The 18,394-nt window shown below is 40.6% G+C and overlaps 1 protein-coding gene across 1 annotated transcript in view; it reads left to right on the top strand.

Moving 5' to 3' along the window:
- LAMA3 (laminin subunit alpha 3) overlaps positions 1 to 18,394 on the top strand; it is a 258,618-nt gene that overhangs the window by 91,827 nt on the left and 148,397 nt on the right. The window contains exon 12 of the mRNA XM_074339734.1: positions 1,671 to 1,805. Within this exon, the coding sequence (XP_074195835.1) occupies positions 1,671 to 1,805 (135 nt within the window). The remainder of the gene's footprint in view (positions 1 to 1,670; positions 1,806 to 18,394) is intronic.

Genomic DNA, 18,394 nt, shown 5'->3' with positions numbered 1-18,394 from the left:
TATTAGAAAAAAAATTATTCTACAACTGTGTTATTAACCTTTTATCTGAAAGGCGAAGGGTTTAGGGCAAAGGGGAAGGAGTGGGATTTGGCTAACTGTTCGAATTATCTATTATTTTAACCCTTGCAGAAAACCTTTCCAAAATGCATGATACCTCCCTTCCTTCATAAGTAGGGTGAACCCAGTCAAATCTTTGAGTCTTTCAGGATATTCCTTATGGGACCATGTTGCAGATTTAGACGTGAATGTTCTTGATAGACATCAGATGTTTTAAATATAAGATTGATTTTGAATATGTATACTTATATAGGTCATACCTTAAATGTGGCTTTTAAAATCACTTATTAGTGATTCTTAGTATAATAGAAAGAGCATGGACTTTAGAATCAGACAGACCTGGGTTAAATTGCGACTCTGCTTTTCTGGCTGTGTGACCTTGGGAAAATTAATTAACCTTTCTGAGCATCTTTTCCATCAACTTTAAAATTCTTACCTACCTTCCAGGGATCCTGCTTGACTTTGCTTTTTATTCATTCATAATGAAGTCAGACAAGAGCCCTGTCTGTTTGAGAAATATTTGTTTTTTGAGAAATGCTATACCATGGCACTGGGGGCCCTGAATTATGTGTTTCACTCATCTATTGCTGTGCAGTAAATCACCCCAAAACTTAGTGGCTTAAAACAGCCAGGGTTATTTCTCACAATTGTGTGGGTTAGCTGTGCAGTCTTTCTGCTGGACTTGTTGGAGGGTATATGGGGACAGCTGGGCATCTCTTTCCACGTGGTCTTTCATCCTCAAAGAGGCCAGACTGGGTGCCTCACGTGGTGGTGTTAGGGTTCCCAGAGGGTGAAAGTGGGAACCACAAAGCCTGTTTGTGACCTGGGTTCAGAAATCCCACACCAGCACTGTCACTTCATTCTGCTGGTTAAAGCAAGTCATGAGGCCCTTAACTGATTTCAGTAATGAAAGTGCTGTGACAGACAAACACAGCTAAAATAGAGAATAGGAGAGGAGCGGGGAGCCCATTTGCACAAGTTGGTTGGGGAAGACCTTCCTAGGAGTTGACTTTGGACTGAGACCTGAAGGATGAGGAGAACCAGGGGAGAGGCATTACAGGCAAAGGGAATGGACAGAGCAAAGGTCCTGAGGTAGCAAAGCACTTGTTTGTGGGTTGGAAGCAGCCTGACTGAAGGGAAGGCCTTGTGCCTGGAGGATTAAGTGAGGCAATCTGAGGGAAGCCCCTAAAAGCCACAGCTGGTACATAGTAGGGCTAAATTTATGTTTGTTTCTTTTCTGGTAAAACATGGAAGGTAGAATGAAACATGTTTCATTCAAGATTGTCATTAGATAGAAATCTATTAAATTGAAGTTTTACTGTGCAAGGCTCAGATTTGGAAAAAAATAAAGTGTTTCCACAAGAGTAGGTGTTAAAAGATTGTAGCTCTTTTGCAAACTAATCCCCACTCTGGATGATTCTTGATGGCATCTCTGACCTTTCCTGAACATTTGTTTTATTTCTCTTTGAAATGTGGTCTTTAGGCTTAAGAATGTCTGTTAAGTCATAGATAACTTATAATCTATGTTTCCATGTTGGAAACCTGGGGGTAAGGAGAGACTGAAAAAGGGATGGAGGAGGGGAACGCCTCTGAAAGACCCTTCTCCTTCACAGGATGTGACTGTAACCTGGAAGGAGTTCTCCCCGAAATATGTGATGCCCGTGGAAGATGCCTGTGCCGCCCTGGGGTTGAGGGCCCTCGGTGTGATGCCTGCCGCTCAGGTTTCTACTCCTTCCCTATTTGCCAAGGTAAGTGGGCAACACATTGCATTGTGCTCGTTCATCCCCCAAGATAAATTTCCTCCTAAGGAAATGAAGAGCTTCTTTCGGGCAGAGCTGTGTGGCCCACAGTTCAATAAATGATCCCCTGGTTTATATATGTGTGTTACATGGGCCATGTGTCCTCTTACATGGGCCATGTCATCTCCCTTCTTTTGTTTTCAAACCACGTTGCCTCCTCCCTGGTGGTCAAGCACAGCGGCTTTGGAGTCAGGTGACAGGGTGCAAATCTTGGCTGTGGAGAGAAGGTGGTACCCAAGCAGTGTTTAGGAACTTGCCAGGCAGACAAGGAGAGGAGGCAGGGCATTCCAGGGAGAGGAACAGCATGCACAAACCACAAACTCCTCCCTCCCCACTGTTCTGTGTGCTAGTATCCCATCCTAAGGAGCACGGCAGGCAGGAGGAGGAGGTGTCTGGCCTGGTCCATAGAGCATGATAGGTGTGTGGTAAATGGGGAGGGTGAATGAGCACATGAATGGATGGATTTGCCCAAATTCTTTTCTGCCTCCTCTCCACTCCCTACCATTCTTCTTCTTCCAGTGGGTGATGTAAGGAAAGAGAGGGGAAAGAAGAAGAGAAAGTTATCAGTCAGGGCGCAGGGCAGGAGCTGAACACCACTGCAGATATTATAAACAGACAGGGACTTGATATAGGTAATTAGGTGCTAACCCGAGTTGTTAAGGGCTCCCAATAGAATGGCTGAGTATTAAGCCCAGACTGCTGTAGTGCAGCTCAAGGATAGAAGAACTGCAGTCCTGCTGCCTCCATGGCCATCTCTTGGCACCCACGAAGCCAGGCAGGGCACAGCTGCAGAAAGGCTCAACAAGCCACAGGAAGGCACTTCTTATTTGCCAACCCCGCTGGCATCCAGGCATCCAGTACCCCACTTCAGAAGACTCTGAGAAGTGCTGTTTCTAGCTTTCCAGCCTCTGTTTAAGGCTAGAATAGCTATTGAGCCATCTTGCCTGCAAGGTAAGTGACATAAGGAACTGTGCATATGGGACGGAAGCAGGAAAAACCTATCTGGGAGCTGGTGGACAAAGTGGCAAAGAGCAAGGTTCGCAGTGGCTACCAACATGGGCAACTTACTTAACCCATCTGTTCCCCATAATGTGCTGTGCAGGTTACATATGTTCTGACATGTAAAGCTCCGACAGCCTGGGAAGCACTCACTTGTATGGTAGCTGGTATTCCTTACGCCCGCCCCGTTTTGCCCTCTGCATCATTTTAAGAACCTGCAGCCCCAATAGTGGTTCATCTCCCTGTTTGCATCGATGTCCATGTGTCACATCCCAAGCCCCTCCTTTTCCTCCTGCCCTCTGGCACACCCTGTTCATGGGCCTGTGTCCGTCATCTCCACTTCTCAGCCTTTGCCCCTCTGGGACCTCAGAAGCTCTTGGCAGTCACTGCCCAGAGATTTGGTCAACTGGCAGGTGGGAAGGTAAGGAAAGGAAGGGGGTATCTTTTCTTTCTCTGCCTTGACGTCAACCCGAGAAATTTAGTATTAGAAGTTGGAAAGCCCAAGGCATTTTCCATGGAAACATCAGCACGTGTGTTGCTAATTTTTGAACGGTGTGAATCACACTAGAGGTGGATCTTGTGCCAAATGGGCTTTGCGGTCTGGGGAGATAACCTTGTCCTTGTATATCATATTGTCTCTGTGGGAAGATGTCCCAAATAATGAAGTTTTGGAATACAAGCTGAGGATGCTGACGTTTATATTTTAAGTTGGAGACACGGAGTGTCTCATTGACAACATGAAGAACTAGCAGAAGGGAGGTGGGATGGAGACCTTACGTTTCAGATGTCCACTAGAGTCCAAGCTTAGAGGAGCTAAAACTGAGAGTAGGCAAGATTATGTGTAGTGAAGATGAGGTCTATTCAACAAAACAGGAGGAGAAGCGTTGGGTCAGCCAAGTCATTTATCTCATTCTCCTCCACCAAATATTAAACAGGGTCTAGTACAGGTAAGCATTATCTAGGCACCTTTTGTTTTTTTGAACACTTCCTCAGTTATATCTTAAACGTAAGCTTTTTAGGGGCAAGAAGCGGACAAGAGTATCTCATGTTAATTTTCTACATAACCTACTGACAATCATGTTAGTTTTACTTTAGCTGCCATCCTTTTAGCAAAAGCAAAATATTCTTGGGGATAAGTATTTCAAAGGTTTCCTTTTTTCCTCCTCTGTACTAGCCACAACTACAGAATTATTCTGGTAGAATAAATTAAAAATATTCTAACCTAGTCATTCACTTGGGCAAGGTTGTCAGATTGTGCCTTTGTGTTTACGGATTCAAAGGTAAACAGTAATACAACATTTTAAGAATGTCCTTTTCCACATTTCTTCACTAGTAGAACAAATCATTTTAAGGTAGGTAGAAAATGCAAAGGTGTATTCAGAATAAAATAGAAGGTAGACGAAACTTCCAGAACAACTGAGTAAGGGGCTCAGTAGACCCTTTCTCCAGCAAAATAAAATTTTACTTGGTGAAAAATTTTAAAAACTCATTTAAAGTCTCTAGAAATTGTCCTAGAGCACACAGCAAATGAAGAAACATTTATTTCAGAAAAATTTCAATTTCTGTAAGAACAATGAATCTATGAAGTATGACAATTAAGTTTGCAAACTCATCCTAGAAAAAGTGCTACATACCTCATTGCTGAATATCACCATGTCACCTTCGAAGTACTCCCCTCAGGAAGCTATGCACCGATGCCAGCACCTAATCCACCCTTCAAAGCAATTTTGGAACTCTTTTTCTGGAATGGCCATCAGAGCTGTCATCGTATTACCCTTGGTGTCCTGAATGTCATCAAAATATCTTCCTTTCGATATTTCCTTTACCTTTGGGTAAAGAAAGAAGCCATTGGGGGCCAGACCAGGTGAGTAGGGAGGGTGTTCCAATACAGTTATTTGTTTACTGGCTAAAAACTCCCTCACAGACAGTGCCATGTGCGCTGATGCATTGTCGTGATGCAAAAGCCATGAATTCTTGGCGGAAAGTTCAGGACATCTAACTTTTCACACAGCCTTTTCAGCACTTCCAAATAGTAAACTTGATTAACTGTTTTTCTAGTTGGTACAAATTCATAATGAATAATCCCTCTAATATCAAAAAAGGTTAGCAACATCGTTGCAACAAAGTTCACGAATTTATGATATTAGAGCTCCATTACCCCCACCCTCAACTCTGTGTTATAGAAGCTCTACCCTGGGCAGGTACATCCAAGAAGATGGGGGTTCATTCTCTTCAAAACTCCCAGTCTGGGGCTACGGAGTCATTTCAGGAGGGGTAGGCTGCTGACATTTCTCATTGCTCCTGCCCTTTGCTGCAGAAGTCTGTTCCAGGCAGACTCAGCAGAGAGGACCAGGTCTCTCTTTTCCCACCCAGCTCCCATTCGTATGGTGGAGACTCTACACCAAGTACTACAGGCTGAGTATACTGGGGCCCCGATCACTCCACCCCAACTGGCCCATAGAGTGGTGCTTCCAAGCTAGTGTAGGCTAGCTGAGAAGACCACTGTCTCCCCCAGTGACTCGTCGTAGAGCAGAGAGTCATTTCAATAAAAGTAGATCCTCATCTTCACCTCTGGTGGCACAGTGGTTCTGCAGAGGCAGGAGGAAATGTGGGTCATAATGATAAAGAGTTCTGAAGCTCTGTCTGAGGGGACTGGCTGTTTAAACAGAGTAGAGAACTCCATACCTAAAGGTATTGTGGGAAAACAATGTGGATCTTGGTGTATAACACTGAAAAGGAGGCTGGTAACTCTGACACAAGCAAAACTGCAGAGCAGCCGGCAGATTAATAGAATCAGAGAGAGCGCAGCCAAGAAGAGCCTATCTGATATCACAGATAAATGTGGAGGTAAAAGAGGTTGTACTCATGCACTAGGCTGTACCCTCTCAGGCAAAATTGGAGCAAGATATGGGGTAGACTCAAAACACCCCAAGCTGCTCATAAATCCATCAACAGGGTGGAAGCCTCATTAGCACAGGAGGTTTAAGCACAACCTCTAACAAGCTGTTCTGACACAGGGCAACTCCTAGTGAGTCAAGCTTAAAAATAATATCATAGCTATCCCTGCCCTTCTAGAACTGTATGATGCGCTCTCAGCAGAGATCACAGAGGCAGATCTAAACTAGTCATTTCTGGCTGAACCTACGGGGGGAAATGTAAACTCCCCAAACTTTGATAGCATCCTACAAGCCACACACATATCCAATGGGAAAGGGTAAAAATATGACTGACTAAGGAAGTTTAAGCACCACCTTCAACCAATAAATTACTTGTACTGACCCAGGAGTGACCCTGAGGTAGACAAAAACAGGGGGAAAATCTGAGTAAGAACATTAGAGACTGAACATTGCAGGGGAAATAGACTTTGCAGAATTAGTTCAGCCAAGTCACTAAACAGATAACCAACCAACTGAATGATAACAACAAGCCTGGTGGTGGTGGGTCAGCCAGAGTTGCTACAATATAGTACATAAAATATCCAGTTTCTTTTTTAAAAAATGAGATGTGCAAAGAAACGGGGAAGTATGATCCATACAGGAAAAAAGCAGCCAATAGAAATTGCTTTTGAATGGGCTCAGATGATGGACTTAACAGACCAAAACAGTTATTATAAATGTGCAAAGAACTAAAGAAAACCATGTTTAATTAATTAAAGGAAGGTATCATGACTCTCGTCAAATAGAGAATATCGGTGAAAAGATAGAAATTATTTTAAAAAGCTAAATGAGAATTCTGTAGTTGAAAAGAATAATTGGAACGAAAAATTCACTAGAGGGATTCCAGAGTAGATTTGAGCTGGCAGAAGAATCAGCAAACTTGATGACAGGTTATTAGAGATCATTCAGTCTGAAAACAGTGAGAACAAGAATGAAGATAAATGAACAGAACCTCAGAGAAATATGGGGCACCATTAAGTGCACTGACATATGTTCTGGGAACATCAAAAGGAAATGAGAGAGAGAAAGGGCCAGAAAAAAAATCGTCAAAGAAATAATGGCAGAAAACTCCCCAAATCTGATGAAAAACAGCCTAGACACCTAAGAACCTCAATAAACTTCAAGCAAGATAAATACCAAGAGATCCACACTCAGACACATCGTAGTTTAAATGTTGAAAGACAAAGACAAAGAGAAAATCTTGAGAGCGGCAAAAGAAAAATGACTCTCCACATACAAGGGAACCTCAGATAGAATATTAACTGACTTCTCATCTGAAACAATGGAGGCTTAGAAGTCAGTGGCAACACATATTCTAAGAACAGAAGTAAAAATTATTAACCAAAAATCTTATACTCTTCAAAATTATCTTTCAAAATCAAAGCATTCTCTTATTAACAAAAACTGAGAGAAATGCAACTAGCAGACCTGCCTTACAAGAAATATTAAAGGAGGTTCTTTAAGCCGAAAACAATCGACCCCAGAGAGTAATTGGAATCCACATGCAAAAATAAAGAGTGTTGGTGAAAGTAATTATGAAGGTGTATTAGTCTGCTTGGGATACTGGAATAAGATACCACAGCCTAGGTGACTTAAACAACAGGCATTTATTTTCTCACAGTTCTGGAGGCTAGAACTCCACAATCAAGGTGCCAGAAGATTTGATTTCTGGTGGTACTCTCTTCCTAGCTACAGATGGCTACCTTTTCCCTGTATCCTCACATGACCTTTCCTCTGTGCATGTGGAGAGAGGGAGAGATATCTGGTGTCTCATCCTTTTCTTATAAGGACATCTGTCCTACAGGATTAGGGCCCCATTCGTATGGTCTGATTTAAGCTTATAATTACCTCCTTAAAGACCCTATTTCCAAATACATTTTCATTGGAGGTAAAGCTTTAACCTTCTCTTCCTGTTTTTTTGGGAACATATTCAGTCCATAATAGTAAGTAATTAAAAAGACAGTAGAATTGCAAATTTTTATCCTTTCTTGTCTTTATTTATTTTAAAAGAAATTGTACAAGACTGTATATATACATGCATACCGTGTTTCCCCGAAAATAAGACCTAGCTGGACCATCAGCTTTAATGTGTCTTTTGGAGCAAAAATTAATATATTATCTTATATTATATTATTATATTATATTATATTACCAGGTCTTATATTATATTAAAATAAGATCCAGTCTTATATTATATTATATAAGACCGAGTCTTATATTAAAATAAAATCAGGTTTTATATTAATTTTTGCTCCAATAGACACATTAGAGCTAATGGTCCAGCTAGGTCTTATTTTCAGGGAAACACAGTATATATTGTTATGTCTATAACATACAGAAATGTAATATATTTCACAATGATAGCCCAAAGAAGCTGGGTGAGAACAAAGCTATATTGGCGTAAGGACATGACAGGAAATCCACAGGAAGAAATAAAGAGAACCAGGAAGGATAAATGAAAATGTTTAGTAAGACACTCTATAAATATATACTTGCTCTCTTTTCTTCTACCAGTTTTTTTTTAAAGACATAGGTTATATAAATTACCAATTTAACAATATATTGTTGGGTTTTAAGCTATATAGACATAATATGTATAACAATAATAGCACAAAAAATGGGGACAGGATTGGAGCTATATAGGAGTAAGTTTTCTGTACGTCACTGGAACTAAGTTAATATAAATCTGAAATACATTCTGATTAGATGTATTTTGTAAGCTCCAGAGCAACCACTAAGATGATGACTCAAAAAATAATTGAAAAGTCATTAAAGGAAGTAAAATGCAACACTAGAAAATATGCATTTAATTAAAAGAAGGCAATAAAAGAGGAATAGAGGAACAAAAACGCATGAGACATAGAAAACAAAATGCAAAATGGCGGAGGTAAATCTAACCATATTAATAAATGTTAATGGAGTCTACCTCATACCATATACAATATTAAGCCAACATGAATTAAAAAACCTAAATGTAAGAGCTAAAACTATAAAACAACTAGAAGGACACATAGATATCCGAGGTCTGACAATTATGTTCGCAAACTTGCCGCCATGTACTTACATTGGCAACACTGTACAAATAGCTCATTAAGGTTTCATGACCTTGATATATCAGTGTCTCACAGCTGTGTTCCTGTCGTCCTTTGGCAGTGTCTTGCTGAGTGACGTTCATTATTGTGTTTGGGTGTTTTTGTGTGCAGTTGCGAGAATATCTGAGCTTAAATTAGAGCAATGAACAAACATTAAATTTCTTGTTAAACTTGGCAAGCATGGAAATAAAATAAGAGACATGTTAGTCCAAGTTTATGGAGATAATGCCATGAAGAAAACGGCCGTGTACAAATGGATTAAACATTTTTCTGAGAGGAGAAAACACGTCACTGATGAAAAGAGGGCAGGGCAGCCACTAATGAGCAGAACTGAAGAAAACGTTGCAAAAATTCATCGAATTGTGCATCCAAATCATTGGCTGACTGTGCGAAGTATAGCAGACCAAGTAAACATCAATAGAGAAACAGGAAAATCTTAACTGAAATTATTGGCATGAGAAAGGTGTGTCCGAAAATGGTCCCAAAGGAGCTCACCAATGAACAAAAGCAGAGGAGAGTCGAAGTTTGTCAAGACCTTTTGGAGAGGCAAGATGATGCTTTAGGCCATGTTATTACTGGTGATGAAACATGGGTGTACCAATATGACCCTGAAACAAAGCGTCAAAATGCACAATGGAAGTCAGCCAATTCTCCGTGACCAAAATTGTTCCGTCAGTCCAAATCAAGAGTCAAAACAATGTTGCTAACCTTTTTTGATATCAGAGAGATTATTCATTATGAAATTGTACCAACTGGACAACCAGTTAACCACGTTTACTATTTGGAAGTGCTGAAAAAGCTGTGTGAAAAAGTTAGACAAAAATGACCTGAACTTTTTGCCAACAATTCATGCCTCTTGCATCACAACAATGCACCAGTTCACACAGCACTGTCTGTGAGTTTTTAGCCAGTAAACAAATAACTATATTGGAACACCCTTTTTACTCACCTGATCTGGTCCCCAATGACTCCTTTCTTTACCCAAAGATAAAGGAAATATTGAAAGGAAGACATTTTGATGACATTCAGGACATCAAGGGTAATACGACAACAGCTCTGATGGCCATTCCAGAAAAAGAGTTCCAAAATTGCTTTGAAGGGTCAACGTTGGTGCATAGCTTCCCAAGGGGGCTACTTTGAAGGTGACCATAGTGATATTCAGCAATGAGGTATGTAGCACATTTTCTAGGATGAGTTCATGAACTTCGTTGTCAGATCTGGTGTATACAATGGAATACTACTCAGTCATAAGAAAAGATGAAATACTGCCATTTGCAACAACATGGATGGATCTTGAGATTATCATGCTAAGTGAAATAAGTTAGAAAAAGTCAAGAGCCATATGATTTCACTTATATGTGGAATATAAAACTGAAAGCAGCAAACCAACAAGACAAACAAAAATTCATAGACATAGACAACAGTTTAGTGGTTACCAGAGAGTAAAAGTGGAGGGGGGAAGGAAGAAGAGAGTAAACAGAGTCAAATATATAGTGATGGAAGGAGAACTGACTCTGGGTGGTGAACACACAATGCAATATATAGATAGATGATGTGTTATAGAATTGTACACTTGAGATGTATATAATTTTAGTAGACAATGTCACCCCAATACATTTAATACAAATTTAAAAATAAATGAAATAAATTTAAAAATTTAAAAATAAAAATAAACAGAATTTGAATACAAATTTTTCAAAAGAAGATATATACAAATGACCAATAAGCATGTGAAAAGATGCTCAACATCATTAGTTTACAAGGTAAATATGAATTGAAACTATAATGAAATAGCATTTCATATCCACTAGAAAGGCAGAAAATAATAAACAAGTCTTGGCAAGGATGTGAAGAAATTTGAATCCTCATACACTGCTAGTGGGAATGCAAAATGGTACAGTCATTTGGAAACAGTTTTACTTTTTCTCAACAAGTTAAACAGAGCAACCATATAACCCAGAAAATCCACTCCTAGATATATATGAAAACATATATCCACACAATAATTTGTATACAAATGTCCATAGCAGTATTAGTCAAATAGCCAAAAATGTCATAAAATGTCATATAGTCATACTATGAAATATTATTTGGCCCCCCAAAAAAACACCCAAAAAGCATGAAGGTCTGATATGTGCTACAACATGGATGAACCTTGAAAAAATTATGCTAAGTGAAAGAAGCTGGTCACAAAGGACCACGTATTCATATGAAATGTCAACAAGAGGCAAATTCATAGAGACATAAAGTAGATTAATGGGTGCTGAGGGCTGGGGGTGGGGTGGGGCATGGCAGAGATAAGCAATAAGTATTTACTAATGAGTATGGGGTTTCTTTGAGGAGGGACAAAAATGTAAAATTAAATTATGCTGATGGTTGCACAACACTGAATGTGTTTAAAACATTGCAGTGTATGTTAAATGGATGAATTGTATGGTATATGAATTATGTGTCAATAAACCTGTTTGTTTTTTTCCTAAAATAACACAGAATGAAGGAAGAATTCGACACATTAGAGCAGAGTATTTCCTCTCCAGACACACATCAATCTTATCTCTCCATTAATTGACTCCCATTTCTCCTGGTATCTTTTACAACAGTGATAAAACAATATGCATTCGAATTTTAGACTTAAAAGTAATTTAAATTAGTTGTTTTATAGCAACTGTTCCAGACCCAGGAGAGTAAGTGAAAGCTATATAGTTGCAGGGTAATGAGCACCACGCCTATTTCTTGACTCCCAGGCTAGATTACCACAGGAATTATATTCTCTTCCTTAAACACCTTCAGCACCTAGAGGTCCCAGGACATCAAAAAGCATGAGGACTTGACCTCCAACACACAGTTTTACAAACTGCAGGTCATTGTCCTTTATTGGATGGAGAAATAAGTTTAGTGGGTATAGACCAGCATTAGAGTGAAATAGAATGAACTAGAAATTATTAGAAAGCAGCGAAAACAGTCATGGAAAGCAATGTTTTGTGAAGTTCTTGTTCGTTGTTACCTACGAGTATGTTTTAAGTATATCTGTCTATTTCTATATCTATATCTATTTATCAAGGTGTGTCTATATATCTATCAAAGTGTGTGTGTGTGTGTGTGTGTGTGTGTGTGTGTGTGTGTGTGTTGGGTTGCAGTGCAAAATGTATCTTAGTGTGGATATGGCTAAAAAAGTTTAAAAGCTGCTGTGTTAAATGATCCTGGAGGATTTTGTCTGTGCTTTTGTGTAGTTTGTCACTTTTGTTTTATTCTGCTCCTTGGCCTTTTGGCTTCACACTTTCAAATAGTTACAGCCTGGAGTCGTAAAGCATTTGGGTGATTTTAGTATCTCTCTTTCACCGAGAAACGGTTGCTCAGTAAGTTGCAGCAATAACCTGAGAAGCCCCAATTCATCTGAAGATATTCCTATGTCAGTGCACACTGGGTAATTCCTTCCCAACCCTGTTCAAGGGGCAAGAAACGCGCTGTCGTATCTTTTGCACATTATCTACCAGGCAGGAGCAAGGACCAAAGACAGAAGCATAAGGAACTAGTGTAAGACCTTGTTTTATCTTTAGTCCACAGTCTTATCTTTACTCTTCCGCCTTCAATTTAGCAAGAAAGAGGGAGTGTCTACATGTCAACGTGCTGTCACCTTTACATCCCTGACTCAAGAGCATGGGTCAGGGGTCTGACCTTAGGAAGAAGCTACCTAGAAATATAAGCGGCAGACACAGTTACCTTTTAAAAATGTTTGAATTTGATAAATAGATTGAGCTTGGGGTCTTTTGTGGGGAAACAATAATAAGATAATTAGGATTTTGCAAATGTCTGCAATAACCTACACTTTTATTGGAGTCACTCAAATGAGAATCATCTCAGGTTCTTGATATAAATATCAAGAAAACTTTTCTTGCATTTAGAAGCAAATACAAGGGAAATATTTTAAAAATCATCCATATCAGTCACTCCTTTTTTTGGAGGGGGGGCGGGGGAAGTTCAATTACTTATTTTTTTAAGTTTATTGAGCTGACAATTGATAGTACAGTTACATAGGTTTCAGGTGTACAATTCTGTAATCCATCATCTATATATCACATTGTGTGTTCATTACCCAGAGTCAGGTCTCCTTCTATCACCATATATTTGATCCCTTTTACCCTTTAAAAAATTTTTAAATTGAAATATTGACTCTAAACTATGACTGATGCAAAATTCCAAGGCCAAGTTTCCATACACAGATTTTCAAAGGAAATTCCTGGAGACCTGTTCCATAGACTCTAGCCTCTCACACTGAAAGGAATGTAAAAAGGTTAGGAGAGTAGAGAAGAGAGACTCTGGGCAGGTGGACACCTCTGGAGAACACTGTGCTGTAAACCTCTACTCAAGAGGGTGGTGGATGCTTACTCCTCACCTCAGACCTAATGAAGGGCCTTTCATAGGATGCCTCAAGTGGGGCAGAGATGCCTGGGCCAGACTTTGGTTTCGGAAATCCATAGGCTGAGAACTAGATGACTCTTGCTTGGTGTCAGAGCAGATGGAGTACTGCTGCATTGGAAATAGCCCGGGATATGGGTGTTTCCATGGTCATATGTGGGAGAGCCAGCGTCGGGTGGCTTGGATTCTGTCCACCTAGAGGCAACAGGAGACTTCACCCACTGAAGCTGACATTTCTACCCAGATGTCTGTTCTAAACGATAGTGTGTTGATAGGAAATGTGAGGTTCAGTAAGGCTAACAGATCAGGAGATAATTGCCATTGAAAAATAGTTTGTTACTCACAGATTCCAAGAGGCATGCCATGGAGGGGGGGGAGGGGGGGAAATACCAGGTTTGGTCGGGGCACAGGGAGAGAGAGGAACTGTGCGCAGGAGACTTTATTATGGTTTCTGCAGGAAGGAATGGATGAGACAGGGTGAACAAGCTTAAGACTTGCTAGTTGGAACAGTTTCAGCAGGCTCTGGGGTATAGGGGCTGTGTCTGTTTGTTTGGAGTGATTAGGGCAGGGCTGTAGAGGCCTGGAGTGTGACAGCCAATAGGGGAGTTGGTTGGGGTGTGGGCTCTGCATTGGTGGGTTTTCATTTGAAAAGTGCAGTCTCTGGGCTCTCCAGGAATTGGCTAACCCTGACAGAGGTGGTCCCTCCAAGATCAGCAAGGCCTCAAGATATCAAAGCATCAGAATACAGAAAATAAAAGACATGGTTAATGTATTACCCAGGAGCTAAGGAAATTGTGGGCTGAAGAAAGAGTCACAAACAACAGGAATCCAGAAGCACCCATAACTTGGGGGCATGGCAATGGCAGGAGGGAGGTACCCAGTAGAGAACCACCAGGAGGCCCTAGACAGGCCTTGGAAGAAGAGTCAGTTTCAGATGTCTTCAGGGCTGGGGGAAGGATAACAATGCTTTCCCCTTATCTCTTCTTCCCCACCCCTCCCCAAACTTCTCAGATGTGAAATTGAAACCAACAATGTAGAAAGAATGCCCAGCCCCTCAATATCACCACCACCACCACCACCACCACCACCACCACCACCACCACCACCACCTTTTCCCATTGTAGACTTTTGTCCTGAGTCAGGTCAGAGCTGGGGGAGGGAAGATGTGAGCTTAAACTGGGTTTCAACTTAAGAGATTGCCCTCTACCCTAAGTATGTTAAAAAGCCCTATAATTTACTAGGATTTTCATCTAGGTGCAGCGGGACAATCACCCACACTGAAAAAGGTCGAAAGGTCCATGGGATTTAGTTTACACCAAGAGTTGTACTTGTTCAATGCACTAGTTGTACAACACACAGTTGCATCTCCATGTAGCTTAATTTATCATGGTTTCCTTAAAGGGACACCATGATTCTGATATGTTTCTAGGAACTGCATTCATTTTTATTGCTATACCTATTTAAACACAGATTTATATAATAAACTCAAACCTCTGACGATTGTTTTCCTCCTAAAAAAAAAAAAAATCACTGAACTGCAGAAAAGTACTATTTCACCTGGCTGGGACTAGGCTATCTGGATCATGGATATGGAGCAAAAGTGAGAATCAAGCAGTAAGATCCCCCAATCCTCTATTGCCTCTGCAAGGACAAAAGGCACACCCAATAATATGTGCACTAAAATCCATGTATTTCAGTACTAAAAGAATCCCATAGGCCCTCTCTCAGCCTATTCTTTTTAAAAAAAATAATAATAATTGTACTAAGTTTAATTATTTGTTTTCCAAGCCAAACCCATGGCGAATTAGAAACATAAAATCAGAAGGGAGGGGAAATTGTTAAGGAAAGACACTAACAGTAAGGGAGGAAACAGAATAACAGACATGAAATTTAAATCTGTAGCAGTCTGAGGCCAAGTTAATGGAGAATGAATAATCCTGTCCAATTCAGGAAGGTACTGACAGTATTACTATTAGAATAAGTAGATGAGCACTGTAATGGTGGCTCTGGATCATAAGGTCATAGTTAAATTATGTCTAAATACGCGTTTCAGATTGAAGGATGGTATATAATACATTTTAGTAAGAGTACTATTTAGAAGGAGACCTGACTCTGGGTGGTGAACACACAATGCAATATATAGATGATTTATTATGGAATTGTACACTTGAAACCTATATAATTTTACTAACCAATGTCACCCCAATACATTTAATTTAAAAAAGGACTTTTAAAATGAGAACATTTTAGTGATTAAAGAGTCAGTTACGAGTGTATAGTTTCATATGACAGAAAACTTGACCTAAAGTAGTTTAAGGCAAAAAGAGTTTGTTGGATATAATTGAACAGTCCAGGCATATTTGTTTTCAGGAAGAAATTGACCCAGAGGCTCAGAAGCTGGTGGCCAGGTCTGTTTTCTTCCATCTTTTAACTATGCTATCTTGTAGTATCTTGGCTTCATTCTGAGGCCTCAGGTCATGGTAGGAAGGTAACCAACAGTTCTTACACATACATTGCTGTGGACTGAATTGTGCCCCCTCAGATTCATATATTGAAGCCATAATCCCCAAATATGAGTGTACGAGGTCTATTAATTAAGTTCACCAACTTGCCATGGTGTGCTTACACTGGGAGCCCTGTACAAACAGCTCAGTAAGGTTTCATAACTTTGGTATTTCAGTGTCTCACAGCAGTGTTCGTGTGGACGTGTGTCCGTGTCTTGCTGAGTGATGTTCATTATTGTTGTCGCATGTTTTGTGTGCCATTGGGAGAATGTCTAAGCTTGAATTAGAGCACTGAACAAACATTAAATTTCTTGTTAAACTTGGCAAGAGTGGAAGTGAAGTCAGGGAGATGTTAGTCCAAGTTTATGGGGATAATGCCATGAAGAAAATGGCGGTATACAAATGGATCAAATGTTTTTCTGAGAGGAGAGAACATTACACTGATGAGGACAGGTCAGGGAAGCCAGTAATGAGCAGAACTGACAAAAACATTGCAAAAATTCATTGAATTGTGTGTCCAAATCGTCAGCTGACTGGGAGAATCATAGCAGGCCAAGTAAACATCGATAGGGAAACAGGAAAATCTTAACTGAAAATCTTGGCATGAGAAATGGCAAAAATGGTCCCAAAGGAGCTGACTAATGAACAAAAGCAAAGAAGAGTTGAAGTTTGCCAAGACCTTTTGGAGAGGCAAGACGATGTTTTGGGCTGTGTTATCCCTGGTGATGAAATATGGGTGTACCAATAAGACCCTAAAACAAAGCATCAAAGTGTACAATTGAAGTCAGCAAATTTTCCATGACCAAAAATGTTCTGTCAGTCTAAATCAAGAGTCAAAATGTTGTTGCTAAACTTTTTGGAAATCAGAGGGATTATTCATTATGAATTTGTACCAACTGGACAAAGAGTTAACCATGTTTACTATTTGGAAGTGCTGAAATGCTGCATGAAAAAGTTAGATGAAAACAACCTTAACTTTTTGCCAACAATTCATGGCTCTTGCCTCACGACAACGCACTAGCTCACATGGCACTGTCTGTGAGGGAGGTTTTAGCCAGTAAACAAATAATTGTATTGATACACCTTTCCTACTCACCTGATCTGGCCCCCAATGACTTCTTTTTTTTATTGGAGAATATTGGGGAACAGTGTGTTTCTGCAGGACCCATCAGCTCCAAGTCAAGTCATTGTCTTCAGTCTTCAATCTAGTTGTGGAGGGCGCAGCTCACTGGTCCATGTGGGAATCAACCCAGCGACCTGAGTGTTATGAGCACTGCACTCTAACCCACTGAGCCCTCTGGCTGCCCCCCCCCTGCCCCAATGACTTCTTTCTTTACCTGAAGATAAAGGAAATAATGAAAGGAAGACATTTTGATGACATTCAGGACATCAAGCGTAATATGACAACAGCTCTGATGGCAAGTCTAGAAGAATTCCAAAACTGCTTTGAAGGGTAGAGTAGGTGCTGGCATTGGTGCATAGCTTCCTGAGGGGAGTACTTTGAAGGTGACTACTGATATTCAGCAATGAAGTATGTAGCACTTTTTCTAGGATGAGTTCACAAACTTAAACGTCAGACATTGTATTTGGAGTAAAGAAGAAATTTAGATTAGATGAGGTGATCAAAGGGTGAAGCAGTAATCCCACAGGATTAGTGTCCTTATAAGTGTCCTTATAAGAAGCTTTCATGCCCTCCCTCTCTCCTCTATCTCTATCTTTATCTCTATCTCCATCTCTATCTCTATCATCTCTATCTCTATCTCCCTACCACGTGAGGACACGGCAAAAGGCAGCTGTTTGCAAGCCAGGAAGAGAGTTCTCATCAGGAACTGAATCAGCTGACATCTTGATCATGGACTTCCCAACCTCTACAACTGTGAGAAAATAAATGCCTGTCTTTGAAGCTACCCAGTCTGTGGCATTTTATTATGGCAACCTGAGCAGACTAATACATTCATCCTTCTAGGTTCAAGTCTAGGGGAAAAGAGTACAGTATGTGCTCCTCCAGGGCAAGTGTGGCTTTGATTGGACCACATGCCCCTTGGAACCTACCCCCAGGGGCCATGGAATTCAGTGCTCTCACGGCCAAGTCTGACTCCCCGTGTCAGTGGATTTGGGAGTGGCGTCAACACTGTCTGAACAGCATCGACAGAGCCAGGGCAAGAGCAGTTTCCCCATGGCAAAATCAGGGTGCCATAACCAAAAAAAGGGTGGAAAAACTATGTGTCAGAAAAATCCTCACAATCTGAAAAAACTTAGCTCCCCAAAGTGACCAATCCTATGAGAGACTAGGAAAACCTCTGGGATTTAACTATAGCATTTGTCTTCCTAAGGAGATGACACCTGGCATGAAAAGCTCTTGAATCAGCTACTATGCAGAAGATAATGCAATATCCCCTATGTTAAATGATTGGGGTCAGGATTTTAAAACGGAAGACTAGCTTCGCATTTATATTTTCAGTAGAGTTTGTTTGGACCTCTTTTTCCGAAGGTTTACCAAAGCCATTTGACCTTACCAGCCAGATGGTGGAACAAGGAAGCCTGAGGGGGAGAAGATGTGCTGACAGCCGCTACAGAGAGGGGCCCGAGGA

The sequence above is a fragment of the Rhinolophus sinicus genome, linkage group LG09, assembly GCF_036562045.2.
Source record: "Rhinolophus sinicus isolate RSC01 linkage group LG09, ASM3656204v1, whole genome shotgun sequence".
Taxonomy (NCBI): domain Eukaryota; kingdom Metazoa; phylum Chordata; class Mammalia; order Chiroptera; family Rhinolophidae; genus Rhinolophus; species Rhinolophus sinicus.
The sequence above is the reverse complement of the archived record's forward strand: the minus strand, read 5'-3'. Positions and strand labels throughout refer to the sequence as shown.